This window comes from Coregonus clupeaformis, unplaced genomic scaffold, assembly GCF_020615455.1.
Source record: "Coregonus clupeaformis isolate EN_2021a unplaced genomic scaffold, ASM2061545v1 scaf0282, whole genome shotgun sequence".
Classification (NCBI taxonomy): Eukaryota; Metazoa; Chordata; class Actinopteri; order Salmoniformes; family Salmonidae; genus Coregonus; species Coregonus clupeaformis.
The window spans coordinates 432,096-450,632 of NW_025533737.1; the positions used below are offsets into that span (position 1 = coordinate 432,096).

The 18,537-nt window shown below is 45.2% G+C and overlaps 2 protein-coding genes across 3 annotated transcripts; both read left to right on the forward strand.

Moving 5' to 3' along the window:
• Positions 1-2,942: 2,942 nt before the first annotated feature.
• Positions 2,943-4,515, forward strand: LOC123484357. Its single transcript, XM_045214594.1, has 2 exons — positions 2,943-3,221; positions 3,309-4,515. Exons 1-2 carry the CDS (start codon positions 3,008-3,010, stop codon positions 4,391-4,393), a joined length of 1,299 nt encoding a protein of 432 aa, XP_045070529.1. The 5' UTR covers positions 2,943-3,007; the 3' UTR covers positions 4,394-4,515.
• A 5,217-nt stretch (positions 4,516-9,732) lies between these two features.
• On the forward strand, positions 9,733-11,462 carry LOC123484356. Of its 2 annotated transcripts, none has more exons than XM_045214593.1 (2): positions 9,733-10,191; positions 10,279-11,462. In XM_045214593.1, exons 1-2 carry the CDS (start codon positions 9,978-9,980, stop codon positions 11,367-11,369), a joined length of 1,305 nt encoding a protein of 434 aa, XP_045070528.1. In that variant the 5' UTR covers positions 9,733-9,977; the 3' UTR covers positions 11,370-11,462. The 2 variants fall into 2 exon arrangements, with proteins under 2 accessions (XP_045070528.1, XP_045070527.1); XM_045214592.1 differs by having other exon boundaries at positions 9,734-10,407; positions 10,495-11,462.
• The last annotated feature ends 7,075 nt before the right edge of the window (positions 11,463-18,537 follow it).

Consider the following 18,537-nt stretch of genomic DNA (forward strand, 5'->3'; position numbering starts at 1 on the left):
TAAAGAATCTCCAATCCAAAGTTAAATCTAGAATCGGCTTCCTATTTCGCAACAAAGCCTCCTTCACTCATGCTGCCAAACATGCCCTCGTAAAACTGACTATCCTACCGATCCTTGACTTCGGCGATGTCATTTACAAAATAGCCTCCAACACTCTACTCAGCAAATTGGATGTAGTCAATCACAGTGCCATCCGTTTTGTCTCCAAAGCCCCATACACTACCCACCACTGTGACCTGTACGCTCTTGTTGGCTGGTCCTCACTACATGTTCGTCGTCAGACCCACTGGCTCCAGGCCATCTATAAATCACTGCTAGGCAAATCCCCGCCTTATCTTAGCTCATTGGTCACCATAGCAGCACCCACCCGTAGTCTGCGCTCCAGCAGGTATATCTCACTGGTCATTCCCAAAGCCAACACCTCCTTTGGCCGCCATTCCTTCCAGTTCTCTGCTGCCAATGACTGGAACGAATTGCAAAAATCTCTGAAGCTGGAGACTCTTATCTCCCTCAATAACTTTAAGCATCATTTGTCAGAGCACCTTACCGATCACTGCACCTGTACACAGCCCATCTGAAATTAGCCCACCCAACTACCTCATCCCTATATTGTTATTTATTTAGCTCTTTTGCACCCCAGTATCTCTATTTGCACATAATCTCTTGCACATCTAGCATTCCAGTGTTAATACTATTGTAATTATTTTGCACTATAGCCTATTTATTGCCTTACCTCCATAACTTGCTACATTTGCACACACTGTATATATATTTTTCTGTTGTATTTTTGACTTTATGTTTTTTACCCCATATGTAACTCTGTGTTGTTTTTATTGCACTGCTTTGCTTTATCTTGGCCAGGTCGCAGTTGTAAATGAGAACCTGTTCTCAACTGGCTTACCTGGTTAAATAAAGGTGAAATAAAAAATTAAAAAATAAAATAAAAATGGTGTCCTCCGAAACGTGACCCACCAAACCGCGCTCCTTAACACCCGCCCACTTAACCCGGAAGCCAGCCGCACCAATGTGTCGGAGGAAACACCGTTCCTTGCCATAGGTTTTCAAGCAGATTTAAGTCAAAACTGTAACTCGGCCACTCAGGAACATTCACTGACTTCTTGGTAAGAAACTCCAGTGTAGATTTGGCCTTGTGTTGTAGGTTATTGTCCTGCTGAAAGGTGAATTAATCTCCCAGTGTCTGGTGGAAAGCAGACTGAACCAGGTTTTTGTCTAGGATCTTGCCTGTGCTTAGCTCCATTCCCTTTCTTTTTATCCTGCAAAACTCCCCAGTCCTTAACGATTACAAGCATACACATAACATGATGCAGCCACCACTATGCTTGAAAATATGAAGAGTGGTACTCAGGAATTTGTTGTATTGGATTTCCCCCAAATATAACGCTTCACTATGCTTGAAAATATGAAGAGTGGTACTCAGTAATTTGTTGTATTGGATTTCCCCCAAATATAACGCTTTGTATTCAGGACAAAAAGTGAATTGCTTTGCCACATTTTTTGCAGTATTACTTTAGTGCCTTGTTGCAAACAGGATGTGTGTTTTGGAATATTTTTTATTCTGTACAGGCTTCCTTCTTTTCAATCATCTGTCAATTAGGTTAGTATTGTGGAGTAACTACAATGTTGTTGATCCATCCTCCATCACAGCCATTGAACTCTGTAACTGTTTTTAAGTCACCATTGGCCTCATGGTGAAATCCCTGAGCGGTTTCCTTCCTCTCCAGCAATTGAGTTAGGAAGGACGCCTGTATCTTTGTAGTGACTGGGTGTATTGATACACCATCCAAAGTGTCATTGATAATTCACCACGCTCAAAAGGATATTCAATGTCTGCTTTTTCAATTTTTACCCATCTACCAATAGGTGCCCTTCTTTGCGAGGCATTGGAAAACCTCCCTGGTCTTTGTGGTTGAATCTGTGTTTGAAATTCACTGCTCGACTGAGGTACCTTACTGATAATTGTATGTGTTGGGTACAGAGATGAGGTAGTAATTCAAAAATCATGTTAAACACTATTATTGCACACAGAGTCCATGCAACTTATTATGTGGCTTGTTAAGCAAACGTTTACTCCTGAACTTATTTAGGCTTGCCATAACAAAGGGGTTGAATACTTAGTGACTCACGACATTTCAACTTTTCATTTGTTATTAATTTGTAAAAAATTTGAAAAACATAATTCCACTTTGACATTATGAGGTATTGTGTGTAGGCCAGTGACACAAAATCTCAATTTAATACATTTTAAATTCAGGCTGTAACACAACAAAATGTGGCAAAAGTCAGGGGTGTGAATACTTTCTGAAGGCACTGTATGTGCAACAAGTCCCTCTCTCTCTCTCTCTCTCTCTCTCTCTCTCTCTCTCTCTCTCTCTCTCTCTCTCTCTCTCTCTCTCTCTCTCAACAGTAATTCTTCCCTCAGATTATGCATGTATGAACTAGACATTGAAGCATCCAGCCCAAAGTGAGAGGTTTAAAAATACTTTCTTAGCCACCAAAGTACCATGTCTTTAAACATTTGGTTTCCAGGGGGGCAGTGCGGGCCATGAGGAAGGCCAAAAAGTGTCTCACTCCCTGGGTCAGAAAGCTCATAATTAGCTGGGTCATCGCAAGCACCAGCACCAGTGTAGATACTACCATGACCTGGTAGTATATGAGGAGCTGTAGGTCACGGGGGCATTTGCCAAAGTCGTAGGAGAAAGCAGTTTAGAGACAGGGACTGCACGTCAAACTAATTGCCAAATGTATCCAAAGAGATGAATTAATGAATTATCTGAATTAATGAATACAATGAGGAGCAGGTTACAACATTCTGGAACTCGTGATGTTATAATCAGATTCTTCTATTACATCATGTTGGGTCCATATCTTGTGTATGTTTGACAGTGAACAGTAAACCAATTCACTTTTACAAAGCACAGCTAGCCAACTAGTAGTTTGACTTGTAATTTGTACTGCCTACTTTTGAAAGACAATTTCTTTAATCAAAATGGCACAGCTCTCCCAGAAGGGTGGGCTGTGCAACATGAAGATGTTATTGTTGGCTGTTATTTTCTGTCTCCTTTCGCCTGTTGCTGCAAATGTGTTGGTGTCTTCAGAGCACATGACTTTGATGCCAGTGAAGGACCACCCTATTCTGAACAACCCTGATGCTACAAAAGAACAAGTTGATAGTTTACGGGTGAAAGACGATTCTTCTCCAGGTAACGTGGGCCAGTTGACAAAAGGATATTCCTCAAAAAATGTCAAAGACCCCCCGGACTTTGTAGAGCCCCTGATTTCTGTTCCAGAGCACAAGCCGTTGATGCCAGTGAAGGACCACTCTGTTCAGAACAACCCTGATGCTACAAAGGAGACCAATTTTAAGTCATTGCTGGAACAACTTGAGAGTTTACGGGTGAAAGACGATTCTTCTCCAGGTAACGTGGGCCAGTTGACAAAAGGATATTCCTCAAAAAATGTCAAAGAGCCCTCGGAGCTTGTAGAGCCCCTGATTTCTGTTCCAGAGCACAAGCCTTTGATGCCAGTGAAGGACCACCCTGTTCAGGACATCCCCAATGTTGCAAAATGGACCAAAATGGTGCAAGTGGACCAGATGCTGGAACAACTTCAGAGGATGAAAGATGATACTTTCCCAGGTAAAGCTAAAGTCCCACAGATGATTGTGGAGAAACGTATTCCTTATCTACAGGCTTACAAGCAAAAAGCATTGCAAGGTGACAACAACGTCTTCAAAGAAAATCTTCAGGCTCCAGCTCCAAAAGCTCAGAAGAGCACCCTGAAGATCAAACCCAGAGTCAACATATTGACTGACCCTTCTTACTCCGAGCCACTTGTGAAGGTGAACCTGATTTTGGGGCTCGTTTTCTATGGCTTCATCGTAATAGTGGTTCTCTATGATGCTGTGAGAATCTCCAAGGAGGCTAGAAGGCGATCTGATGCTATTGCCACTGCCAGGTTGAAGAAGAGGGAACCAGCCACCGCTGAACCACAGACACTGGCATCCAGGGAGAGCATCTCTTCACGGTTTGGTTTGAAACAAGCATCATCCACACCACAGTGTGCCCCCATTTCTGACGATTCTGCAAAAGAGTTGCAGAAGTCAAAGGAGTTCATCTCCACTAAGGACAAATCTGAGTCGGAAAAGAGACCTGGAAAGAGTGCTGTCAGCCTGAGAGAGTGTGAGCCGCCTCTGCCTAGCATCCCAGATAACTTCCTTGTGCCTGACTCTGAGCCTGCCATCCAGGTGGCATTGAACCCATTCGAAACTAAGCTAGCGAAAGTTGTATCTGAAAATGCTGAGGCATCCAACTACGAGGCAACCGAGAAGCCCTGCTACACACAGTCTGGGCTCACTGAGGTTTGCGTCAATTAAGACTGAGGACTACTTCTTAAACCAAGTGATATTGAATAAAAGCTGCAGATATTAAATCTCCAAATGAGATCACATGGAGACTGCCACCTTTGAAGACTTCCATTTTCTGTTTGTAATTTAATGTCTTTAGAATAGTAATAAAAATATATTGCATTTAAAACATATGTTTCAAGTTATTTTTGGGGTATTTTGATTTGTTGTTGTACTGTTGTGTTGTAAATGCAATATGCAACATTATTTAATTGATAAAATAATATATTTTTCAGAGAAAAAAAATAGTTAAACATTAAAGAGATTCTTCTGTACTTTTTTATACTTTTTGCCAGTAGTTCTGAAAGTAGCACTCACGAGCCAAAAGTGTTCCCCGAGATTTGCGTACTACTGTCACGATCGTCGAAGGAGGAGGACCAAGGTGCAGCGTGACATGCAAACATACTTTATTATCAATAGTGATAACACGATAAACAAAACAACAAACGATAACGTGACGTCCTAGGTATAATACAACCAACACGGAACAAGATCCCACAACTACTGTGGGAAAACAGCCTGTCTAAATGTGGTTCCCAATCAGAGACAACCAGCAACAGCTGACACTCGTTGCCTCTGATTGAGAACCACTCTGGCCAACATAGAAATAGAACAACTAGATAATTAACATAGAACACAAAACACATAGAATCTACACACCCTGGCTCAACATATAGAGTCCCCAGAACCAGGGTGTGACAGTACCCCCCCCCCAAAGGCGCGGACTGCGACCGCGCCTAAAAATAAACAAAACAGGGGAGGGCTGGGTGGGCATTCCTCCTCGGAGGCGGTTCCGGCTCCGGGCTTGACCACCACCCTCCAACAATCCCCCCGTAGCGCCCCTGGTCCGGTCTGGCCCCGCTGGCTGGAGCTGGACTGGACATCGTAGGAGCGGATTGCTTAGGCTCCGGTGTGGAGCAGCTGACCGGTACCTGACCAGGCACCGGTGACCCAGGCACGGGTTGTGCCGGACTGACGACGCGCACCCCTGGCTTGGTGCGTGGAGCAGGAACGGGCCGGACCGGGCTGACGATGCGCACCCCAGGCTTGGTGCATGGAGCAGTAACGGGCCGTACCGGGCTGACGATGCGCACCCCTGGCTTCGTGCGTGGAGCAGGAACAGGCCGTACCGGGCTGACGACTCGCACCCCTGGCTTAGTGCAAGTGGCAGGAACAGGCCGGGCCGGGCTGGCGACGCGCACCGTAGGCTTGGTGCGGGGAGCAGGAACTGGCCGGGCCGGGCTGGCGACGCGCACCATTAGCTTGGTGCGGGGAGCAGGAACAGGCCGGGCCGAGCTGGCGACGCGCACCGTAGGCTTGGTGCGAGGGGCAGGAACAGGCCGGGCCGGGCTGGCGACGCGCACCATTAGCTTGGTGCGGGGAGCAGGAACGGGCCGGGCTGGCGACGCGCACCGTAGGCTTAGTGCGAGGGGCAGGGCCGGGCCGGGCTGGCGAAGCGCACCATTAGCTTGGTGCGGGGAGCAGGAACAGGCCGGGCCGGGCTGGCGACGCGCACCGTAGGCTTGGTGCGAGGAGCAGGAACAGGCCGGGCCGGGCTGGCGACGCGCACCTTAGGCTTGGTGCGACGGGCAGGAACGGGCCGTACCAGGCTGGAGACGCGCACCATTAGCTTGGTGCGGGGAGCAGGAACAGGCCGGGCCGGGCTGGCGACGCGCACCGTAGGCTTGGTGCGAGGGGCAGGAACAGGCCGGGCCGGGCTGGCGACGCGCACCATTAGCTTGGTGCGGGGAGCAGGAACAGGCCGGGCTGGCGACGCGCACCGTAGGCTTGGTGCGAGGGGCAGGAACAGGCCGGGCCGGGCTGGCGACGCGCACCGTAGGCTTGGTGCGAGGAGCAGGAACAGGCCGGGCCGGGCTGGCGACGCGCACCGTAGGCTTGGTGCGAGGGGCAGGAACAGGCCGGGCCGGGCTGGCGACGCGCACCATCAACTTAGTGCGGGGAGCAGGAACGGGCCGGACCGGACTGGTGACACACACCACTTGCTTGGTGTGAGGAGCGGGACTGGGTTTCTTCATAACCCTCCGCTCCCTCAGCTGCCTACACAGTTCCTCTCGCCGTGCCTCTACTTTCTCCTTCTCCCTTATCGCCTCCAGTAGCTCCTCCCTCTGAACCACTAACTCCTGCTCCCTCTGGACCAATAGCCCCCCTTAACCTGGTGGCCTCCTCACCTAACCTCCCAATACGCCCTGTAGCTGCCTCCTGCTGCCCCGTCGCCCATGCCGTGTGCCCCCCTCCTAAAAATATTTTGGGGTTGCCTCTCGTCCGTCCGCCGACAACACTGTTGACGCCGTTGCTCCTCTCCTGCCTGGGTCTCCCCCTTCATAGCCTTCCGATACCGGACGGCCTCCTCCTCCGTAATCTGCCCCCAACCGAGGAGGACATCCACTAGAGTTACCTCCTGCGTGTGTTCCTGGACACGCTGCTTGGTCCTGGTATGGTGGGATCTTCTGTCACGATCGTCGAAGGAGGAGGACCAAGGTGCAGTGTGAAATGCAAACATACTTTATTATCAATAGTGATAACACGATAAACAAAACAACAAACGATAACGTGACGTCCTAGGTATAACACAACCAACACGGAACAAGATCCCACAACTACTGTGGGAAAACAGCCTGTCTAAATGTGGTTCCCAATCAGAAACAACCAGCAACAGCTGACACTCGTTGCCTCTGATTGAGAACCACTCTGGCCAACATAGAAATAGAACAACTAGATAATTAACATAGAACACAAAACACATAGAATCTACACACCCTGGCTCAACATATAGAGTCCCCAGAACCAGGGTGTGACAACTACGTCACATATGTGCAGATACAGTGCCTTCAGAATGTATTCATACCCCTTGACTTAATCCACATTTTGTTGTGTTACAGCCTGAATTCAAAATGGATTAAATAGATTTTTTCTCACCCATCTACACAACATACAGAAATATCTAATTTGCATAAGTATTCACACCCCTGAGTCAATACATGTTATAGTGGTCCTCTGTAGCTCAGCTGGTAGAGCACGGCGCTTGTAACGCCAGGGTAGTGGGTTCGATCCCCGGGACCACCCATACACAAAAATGTATGCACGCACGACTGTAAGTCGCTTTGGATAAAAGCGTCTGCTAAATGGCATATTATATTATATTATTATATATAATCACCTTTGGCAGCAATTACAGGTGTGAGTCTTTCTAGGTAAGCCTCTAAGAGCTTTGCACACCTCGATTGTATGATATTTGCACATTATTATTTTAAAAAATCTTCATGCTCTGTCAAATTGATTGTTGATCATTGCTAGACAACCATTTAAGTCTTGCCATATTTCTTATTTTATTTGTAAAAAAAATTACCCCCTTTTTCTCCCCAATTTCGTGATATCCAATTGCGATCCAATTACAATCTTGTCTCATTGCTGCAACTCCCCAACGGGCTCGGGAGAGGCGACGGTCGAGTAATGTGTCCTCCGAAACGTGACCCACCAAACCGCGCTCCTTAACACCCGCCCACTTAACCCGGAAGCCAGCCGCACCAATGTGTCGGAGGAAACACCGTTCCTTGCCATAGGTTTTCAAGCAGATTTAAGTCAAAACTGTAACTCGGCCACTCAGGAACATTCACTGTCTTCTTGGTAAGAAACTCCAGTGTAGATTTGGCTTTGTGTTGTAGGTTATTGTCCTGCTGAAAGGTGAATTAATCTCCCAGTGTCTGGTGGAAAGCAGACTGAACCAGGTTTTTGTCTAGGATCTTGCCTGTGCTTAGCTCCATTCCCTTTCTTTTTTATCCTGCAAAACTCCCCAGTCCTTAACGATTACAAGCATACACATAACATGATGCAGCCACCACTATGCTTGAAAATATGAAGAGTGGTACTCAGTAATTTGTTGTATTGGATTTCCCCCAAATATAACGCTTCACTATGCTTGAAAATATGAAGAGTGGTACTCAGTAATTTGTTGTATTGGATTTCCCCCAAATATAACGCTTTGTATTCAGGACAAAAAGTGAATTGCTTTGCCACATTTTTTGCAGTATTACTTTAGTGCCTTGTTGCAAACAGGATGTATGTTTTGGAATATTTTTTATTCTGTCAGGCTTCCTTCTTTTCAATCTGTCAATTAGGTTAGTATTGTGGAGTAACTACAATGTTGTTGATCCATCCTCCATCACAGCCATTAAACTCTGTAACTGTTTTTAAGTCACCATTGGCCTCATGGTGAAATCCCTCAGCGGTTTCCTTCCTCTCCAGCAACTGAGTTAGGAAGGACGCCTGTATCTTTGTAGTGACTGGGTGTATTGATACACCATCCAAAGTGTCATTGATAACTTCACCACGCTCAAAAGGATATTCAATGTCTGCTTTTTCAATTTTTACCCATCTACCAATAGGTGCCCTTCTTTGCGAGGCATTGGAAAACCTCCCTGGTCTTTGTGGTTGAATCTGTGTTTGAAATTCACTGCTCGACTGAGGTACCTTACTGATAATTGTATGTGTTGGGTACAGAGATGAGGTAGTAATTCAAAAAATCATGTTAAACACTAGTATTGCACACAGAGTCCATGCAACTTATTATGTGGCTTGTTAAGCAAACGTTTACTCCTGAACTTATTTAGGCTTGCCATAACAAAGGGGTTGAATACTTAGTGACTCAAGACATTTCAACTTTTCATTTGTTATTAATTTGTAAAAAATTTGAAAAACATAATTCCACTTTGACATTATGAGGTATTGTGTGTAGGCCAGTGACACAACATCTCAATTTAATAAATTTTAAATTCAGGTTGTAACACAACAAAATGTGGCAAAAGTCAGGGGTGTGAATACTTTCTGAAGGCACTGTATGTGCAACAAGTCCTCTCTCTCTCTCTCTCTCTCTCTCTCTCTCTCTCTCTCTCTCTCTCTCTCTCTCTCTCTCTCTCTCTCTGAAAAGTAATTCTTCCCTCAGATTATGCATGTATGAACTAGACATTGAAGCATCCAGCCCAAAGTGAGAGGTTTAAAACATACTTTCTTAGTCACCAAAGTGCCATGTCTTTAAACATTTGGTTTCCAGGGGGGCAGTGCGGGCCATGAGGAAGGCCAAAAAGTGTCTCACTCCCTGGGTCAGAAAGCTCATAATTAGCTGGGTCATCGCAAGCACCAGCACCAGTGTAGATACTACCATGACCTGGTAGTATATAATAATAATAATAATAATAATATATGAGGAGCTGTAGGTCACGGGGGCATTTGCCAAAGTCGTAGGAGAAAGCAGTTTAGGGACAGGGACTGCACGTCAAACTAATTGCCAAATGTAACCAAAGAGAAAAATTAATGAATTATCTGAATTAATGAATACAATGAGGAGCAGGTTACAACATTCTGGAACTCGTGATGTTATAATCAGATTCTTCTATTACATCATGTTGGGTCCATATCTTGTGTATGTTTGACAGTGAACAGTAAACCCAATTCACTTTTACAAAGCACAGCTAGCCAACTAGTAGTTTGACTTGTAATTTGTACTGCCTACTTTTGAAAGACGATTTCTTTAATCAAAATGGCACAGCTCTCCCAGAAGGGTGGGCTGTGCAACATGAAGATGTTATTGTTGGTTGTTATTTTCTGTCTCCTTTCGCCTGTTGCTGCAAATGTGTTGGTGTCTTCAGAGCACAAGACTTTGATGCCAGTGAAGGACCACCCTATTCTGAACAACCCTGATGCTACAAAAGAACAAGTTGATAGTTTACGGGTGAAAGACTATTCTTCTCCAGGTAATGTGGGCCAGTTGACAAAAGGATATTCCTCAAAAAATGTCAAAGACCCCCCGGACTTTGTAGAGCCCCTGATTTCTGTTCCAGAGCACAAGCCGTTGATGCCAGTGAAGGACCACTCTGTTCAGAACAACCCTGATGCTACAAAAGAGACCAATTTTAAGTCATTGCTGGAACAACTTGAGAGTTTACGGGTGAAAGACGATTCTTCTCCAGGTAACGTGGGCCAGTTGACAAAAGGATATTCCTCAAAAAATTCTAAAGAGCCCTCAGAGCTTGTAGAGCCCCTGATTTCTGTTCCAGAGCACAGGCCTTTGATGCCAGTGAAGGACCACCCTGTTCAGGACATCCCCAATGTTGCAAAATGGACCAAAATGGTGCAAGTGGACCAGATGCTGGAACAACTTCAGAGGATGAAAGATGATACTTTCCCAGGTAAAGCTAAAGTCCCACAGATGATTGTGGAGAAACTTATTCCTTATCTACAGGATTACAAGCAAAAAGCATTGCAAGGTGACAACAACGTCTTCAAAGAAAATCTTCAGGCTCCAGCTCCAAAAGCTCAGAAGAGCACCCTGAAGATCAAACCCAGAGTCAACATATTGACTGACCCTTCTTACTCCGAGCCACTTGTGAAGGTGAACCTGATTTTGGGGCTCGTTTTCTATGGCTTCATCGTAATAGTGGTTCTCTATGATGCTGTGAGAATCTCCAAGGAGGCTAGAAGGCGATCTGATGCTATTGCCACTGCCAGGTTGAAGAAAAGGGAACCAGCCACCGCTGAACCACAGACACTGGCATCCAGAGTTCGGGAGAGCATCTCTTCACGGTTTGGTTTGAAACAAGCATCATCCACACCACAGTGTGCCCCCATTTCTGACGATTCTGCAAAAGAGTTGCAGAAGTCAAAGGAGTTCATCTCCACTAAGGACAAATCTGAGTCGGAAAAGAGACCTGGAAAGAGTGCTGTCAGCCTGAGAGAGTGTGAGCCGCCTCTGCCTAGCATCCCAGATAACTTCCTTGTGCCTGACTCTGAGCCTGCCATCCAGGTGGCATTGAACCCATTCGACACCAAGCTAGCCAAAGTTGTATCTGACAATGCTGAGGCATCCAACTACGAGGCAACCGAGAAGCCCTGCTACACACAGTCTGGGCTCACTGAGGTTTGCGTCAATTAAGACTGAGGACTACTTCTTAAACCAAGTGATATTGAATAAAAGCTGCAGATATTACATCTCCAAATGAGATCACATGGAGACTGCCACCTTTGAATACTTCCATTTTCTGTTTGTAATTTAATTTCTTTAGAATAGTAATAAAAATATATTGCATTTAAAACATATGTTTCAAGTTATTTTGGGGGTATTTTGATTTGTTGTTGTACTGTTGTGTTGTAAATGCAATATGCAACATTATTTAATTTATAAAATACTATATTTTTCAGAGAAAAAAAAATAGTTAAACATTAGAGATTCTTCTGTACTTTTGTATACTTTTTTGCCAGTAGTTCTGAAAGTAGCACTCACGAGCCAAAAGTGTTCCCAGAGAATTGCGTAATACGTCACATATGTGCAGATACAGTGCCTTCAGAATGTATTCATACCCCTTGACTTAATCCACATTTTGTTGTGTTACAGCCTGAATTCAAAATGGATTAAATATATTTTTTCTCACCCATCTACACAACATACAGAAATATCTAATTTGCATAAGTATTCACACCCCTGAGTCAATACATGTTATAATCACCTTTGGCAGCAATTACAGGTGTGAGTCTTTCTAGGTAAGCCTCTAGAGCATGAACCTGCAGGATTGGGTCACCGCTTTGATGTTAGCGGAGAACGACAGGGTGTTGTCCAGGGTCACGCCAAGGTTCTTTGCACTCTGGGAGGAGGACACAATGGAGTTGTCAACCGTGATGGCGAGATCATGGGAGGAAGAGCAGCTCCGTCTTGCCGAGGTTCAGCTTGAGGTGGTGATCCGACATCCACACTGATATGTCTGCCAGACATGCAGAAATGCGATTCGCTACCTGGTTATCAGGTGTTGTATAGTGGCTTTGCTGGCATGCATTTTAAAAAATGATTTGAGTTTGCCCCACCAAGATTTACATGATAAAATCGCCACTGCTTGTTTTTACCATACGTTCCTGGTTTCAAGGAGCACCAAGAACTACACTAACCATGAGCCTTAGCGTTTCTGCCGCCACAGAAACAGACCAGTCTATGGTCTGTTCGGTCAAAGATTGTCTATTATATTGACAAGATATTCGAGTGGCCGCTCTAACAATGGAAATACATGTCCTCAAAGATGGAAGGCAGGCGGGAGGAGGCGAGATCAGGTCCAATGAGAGGGCAGATAAGTGTGTGAACAACAGGCCATAGACATAGATAGAGGACTCATCTTTGTATCTGTTCCATTAAAGAGTATGTGACCGCATAGGCAGCGCCATTGAGGCTATCTCCATTTTAAAGAAGTCAATTTTCTTCTTCTTCATTTGTAACAACCTAACTATTACAAAACTTCTATTCGATCAAATAAGCCTCAGGTAGCAAATTATCAATTACATTTTTTGCTGGGCGTGGACAGATTTTGGGTGGACTAAAACCTCTCGCTTTGCCTCTTCCTCTCTAGTTCGGTTCTAAGCGACAAGTTACCATGACACGGAACTACCGCAAGAGTTTGGAATTAAGTAATAATAATGTTGGGTGAACATTTGCTTGTATGCGTGTGCTTACTGTGTCACCCTGATATTGGCTACACTAAACGTGTAAAAACTGTAAAATGCAGTGCAGTCATGGACTCCGGAGCGATGGTTACAGCAAAGATATTTATAACTAACCCAAGATAGTTAATCAGTGTCGTTTACAGTGGGAGCAAATTAAGCATAGTGGGCTTAACAAGCATGGAGGTGGGCAAAGCCAAGCATGAGCTAGCAAGATCCTATTGGCACGTTGTAGCATATTTCTGTTAGGGAACGCCTCCTCTCTGAAACGCAATTCGACCTTGCACTCCTTCTAAACAATGTTTTTCTTGTATTTTATTTTACTTTGGCAAGGCAGCAAGTCTATAAAACTTAATGCACTGTGTTCGTAACAGATTCTAGTTTTGGGAACAGAAACATATATTGAGATCAGATGTTTCATTGTTGAGAAAATTAGCAGAATGTCGGCACAGTTTCACCTAGTTCCATCCTCTCCCACTACCCTCGACTACCATATTCTGTGGTGAGAAAACGTTCTAAACGGATGCTTCAGCTTTATAGCCCCTGTGACATGTCTGTGGTTACAGTCTGGGACAAAATACTGGACCATGGCTGTGTTGTTCGTCTCGGGCCTAACAACACCCGTGGCAATATATCCTCCAAACACCGGCTTCTCAGGCATTATTACTTAATTAGCTAGCTGACAGAAATTGGAAATGCAACACCTCGCCTAACCACCAACCACCATGTTTCTCAAAATTTCAAAGGAACTAGTCCAGTGGTTACGTGACTTGTATCTGCTCTGTGATTGGACAATACAGACTGCAATGCTGTACGGCAGGGTTCTTCAATTCTGGTCCTGGAGGGCCGAAACACTTCTGTTTTTTATTTCTACCTGGTAGTTAATTGCACTCACCTGGTGTCCCAGGTCTGAATTAGCCCCTGATTAGAATGAGAGGATGAAAAACAGAGGTGTTTCGGCCCTCCAGGACCGGAATTGAAGAACCCTGCTGTATGGGATGAGTAGTTTTTTTGCCCACAGTCTTGTACCCTTGACTCTTTTTAAATCTTTCACAGTTTTTTAAAATCCATTTCTAATCTTTTGAATGAATGGTTCACCCCGGAGATCTTTGTACCTATTCAATGTTTGGAACCACGATTCTCCAAGTGGGTAGCTGCAGCCCAATATGGCAACTGGAGTATGGGCGAGTGGGTGTGTCGAAAGGAGTGGGTGTATGGAAAGCGAATCAGACAATTGGGCAGGTTTGTTGCCACTCAAGACAGTTTGGCGTGGCTGATTGGGCTGCACGACGAAATAAGCCGGTGACCAGTGCACTGGTGTTGTATAGACGTGCCTGCCGACTTGAAGTGCTTCTTACTGGGTATCAGGGTCGTGTCGCTGGCGGTAGCTAACGTGGCCATTTATTTTTCTCTCACATGATTTTATTTCAAGTAGGATAGCAGCCTACACAATAAATAACTAATATTGGTAACCAAGGTGATAGTCACCTTGATCCATACAGTCTACTACTCAATGGGGAGGGCATGAAAGGCAACAACACCAGGACACTGTGCCCTTCGCTCACGCTTGACAAGCACTACTGTCCGGCAACGGCGTGGGAAATAGCTACCTAGTAGCCAATATCAGGGTGACAGTCACAGTAAGCATACGCATACAACGCATGAAGCAACAGTACACCCATCATAAATACTTTTAATCAAAACAAACAATCGTCAGTTTTATAACAGAAAATGTACAATTATTTGTGTAAAACTAACAGTGAAATTTGACTCAAGATTCATCCTCTCGCTTAAAAACAGAAGTACAAACTCTCGCGGTATGGTAGCTCAATGTACGGTAGTTGCCAGGTAAGAAATTGAAGAAAAACAACACCACTCAATAAAAACTGCCTAACCTACAGCAGAGCGCTTTCGACACACCCACTCCTTTCCACACGCCTACTACTTTCCTTACGACACACCCCGGTCGCCATATTGGGATGCAGCCTCCGATTACCAGCGTGTTCTTCTTTGTCTTCAGTGAGGTTTATCGGCGGTTGGCATCCAACGTTATGGTGCATTACCGCCACCTACTGTACTGGAGTGTGGGCCAGAGACAGGGAGAAACTAAATCCTACCTGCCAGCCCCGTTTCTCTTAAAAAATAACAAAATATTTGAGACTATATCTAATGACGTTTTACTCAATATACTCTTTAAACTAATTGCCTGTATCCCCTTCTCCCTCATACTAGATCTCATCCTCTCTCTTTCCCTCTGATACTGCCCACACTGTAGCAATACATGCTCCACGGTCTCTGTTTCCTGACAATAATCACACTTTCCTGTTGGATGCTTTCCTATCACATTTAATGTTTTATTCAACTGGCTGTGTCCCACCCTTAATCTTGTAAAAATAGCCTCCTCTCTTCTTTTTATTTATTTTTTATTTCACCTTTATTTAACCAGGTAAGCCAGTTGAGAACAAGTTCTCATTTACAACTACGACCTGGCCAAGATAAAGCAAAGCAGTGCGATAAAAACAACACAGAGTTACATATGGGGTAAAACAAAACAAAGTCAAAAATACAACAGAAAATAAATATACAGTGTGTGCAAATGTAGCAAGTTATGGAGGTAAGGCAATAAATAGGCCATAGTGAAAAATTATTACAATTAGTATTAACACTGGAATGATAGATGTGCAAGAGATGATGTGCAAATAGAGATACTGGGGTGCAAATGAGCAAATAACAATATGGGGATGAGGTAGTTGGGTGGGCTAATTTCAGATGGGCTGTGTACAGGTGCAGTGATCAGTAAGGTGCTCTGACAACTGACACTTAAAGTTAGTGAGGGAGATAAGAGTCTCCAGCTTCAGAGATTTTTGCAGTTCGTTCCAGTCATTGGCAGCAGAGAACTGGAAGGAATGGCGGCCAAAGGTGGTGTTGGCTTTGGGGATGACCAGTGAGATATACCCGCTGGAGCGCATACTACGGGTGGGTGTTGCTATGGTGACCAATGAGCTAAGATAAGGCAGGGATTTGCCTAGCAGTGATTTATAGATGGCCTGGAGCCAGTGGGTTTGGCGACGAATATGTAGTGAGGACCAGCCAACAAGAGCGTACAGGTCACAGTGGTGGGTAGTATATGGGGCTTTGGTGACAAAACGGATGGCACTGTGATAGACTACATCCAATTTGCTGAGTAGAGTGTTGGAGGCTATTTTGTAAATGACATCGCCGAAGTCAAGGATCGGTAAGATAGTCAGTTTTACGAGGGCATGTTTGGCAGCATGAGTGAAGGAGGCTTTGTTTTGCGAAATAGGAAGCAGATTCTATATTTAACTTTGGATTGGAGATGCTTAATGTGAGTCTGGAAGGAGAGTTTACAGTCTAACCAGACACCTAGGTATTTGTAGTTGTCCACATACTCTAGGTCAGACCCGTGGAGAGTAGTGATTCTAGTCGGGTGGGCGGGTGCCAGCAGCGTTCGATTGAAGAGCATGCATTTAGTTTTACTAGTGTTTAAGAGCAGTTGGAGGCTACGGAAGGAGTGTTGTATGGCATTGAAGCTCGTTTGGAGGTTTGTTAACACAGTGTCCAATGAATGGCCAGATGTATACAAAATGGTGTCGTCTGCGTAGAGGTGGATCTGAAAGTCACCAGCAGCAAGAGCGACATCATTGATATACACGGAGAAAAGAGTTGGCCCAAGAATTGAACCCTGTGGCACCCCCATAGACTGTCATAGGTCCAGACAACAGGCCCTCCGATTTGACACATTGAACTCTATCTGAGAAGTAGTTGGTGAACCAGGCGAGGCAGTCATTTGAGAAAGCAAGGCTATTTAGTCTGCCAATAAGAATGCGGTGGTTGACAGAGTCGAATGCCTTGGCCAGGTCGATGAAGACGGCTGCACAGTCCTGTCTATTATCGATCGCGGTTATAATATCGTTTAGGACCTTGAGCGTGGCTGAGGTGCACGCATGACCAGCTCGGAAACCGGATTGCATAGCGGAGAAGGTACGGTGTTATTCAAAATGGTCAGTGATCTGTTGGTTAACTTGGCTTTCAAATACTTTCGAAAGGCAGGGCAGGATGGATATAGGTCTGTAACAGTTTGGATCTAGAGTGTCACCCCCCTTTGAAGAGGGGGATGACCGCGGCAGCTTTCCAATCTCTGGGGATCTCAGACGTTCCGAAAGAGATGTTGAACAGGCTAGTAATAGGGGTTGCGACAATTTCGGCAGCTATTTTTAGAAAGAAAGGGTCCAGATTGTCTAGCCCAGATGATTTGTAGGGGTCCAGATTTTGCAGCTCTTTCAGAACATCAGCTGTCTGAATTTGTGTGAAGGAGAAGCGGGGGGGCATGGGCAAGTTGCAGCGGAATGTGCAGAGCTGGTGGCTGGGGTAGTGGTAGCCAGGTGGAAAGCATGGCCAGCCGTAGCAAAATGCTTGTTGAAATTCTTGATTATTGTAGATTTATCGGTGGTGATAGTGTTTCCCAGCCTCATTGCAGTGGGCAGCTGGGAGGAGGTGCTCTTATTCTCCATGGACTTTACAGTGTCCCAAAACTTTTTGGAGTTAGTGCTACAGGATGCACATTTCTGTTTGAAAAAGCTAGCCTTTGCTTTCCTAACTGCTTGTGTAAATTGGTTCCTAACTTCCCTGAAAAGTTGCATATCGCGGGGGCTATTCGATGCTAATGCAGTACGCCACAGGATGTTTTTGTGCTGGTCAAGGGCAGTCAAGTCTGAGGAGAACCAGGGGCTATATCTGTTCTTAGTTCTGAATTTTTTGAATGGGGCATGCTTATTTAAGATTGAGAGGAAAGCACTTTTAAAGAACAACCAGGCATCCTCTACTGACGGAATGAGATCGATATCCATCCAGGATACCTGGGCCAGGTCAATGAGGAAGGCCTGCTCTCTAAAGTGTTTTAGGGAGCGTTTGACAGTGATGAGGGGTGGTCGTTTGACCTCGGACCCGTTACGGACACAGGCAATAAGGCAGTGATCGCTGAGATCCTAGTTGAAGACAGCGGAGGTGTATTTAGAGGGTAAGTTAGTCAGGATGATATCTATGAGGGTGCCCATGTTTACGGATTTAGGGTTGTACCTGGTAGGTTCCTTGATAATTTGTGTGAGATTGAGGGCATCTAGTTTGGATTGTGGATGGCCGGGGTGTTAAGCATATCCCAGTTTAGGTCACCAAGCAGTACGAAATCTGAGGATAGATGGGGAGCAATCAATTCACATATGGTGTCCAGGGCACAGCTGGGGCTGAGGGGGGGCTGTAGCAAGCGGCAACAGTGAGAGACTTATTTCTGGAAAGGTGGATTTTTAGAAGTAGGAGCTCAAACTGTTTGGGCACAGACCTGGATAGTATGATAGAGCTCTGCAGGCTCTCTACAGTAGATTGCAACTCCACCCCCTTTGGCAGTTCTATCTAGACGGAAAAAGTTGTAGTTGGGTATGGACATTTCTGAATTTTTGGTGGCCTTCCTAAGCCAGGATTCATACACTGCTAGAACATCAGGGTTGGCGGAGTGTGCTAACGCAGTGAATAACTAAAAGTTAGGAAGGAGGCTTCTGATGTTAACGTGCAGAAAACTAAGGCTTTTATGGTTACAGAAGTCAACA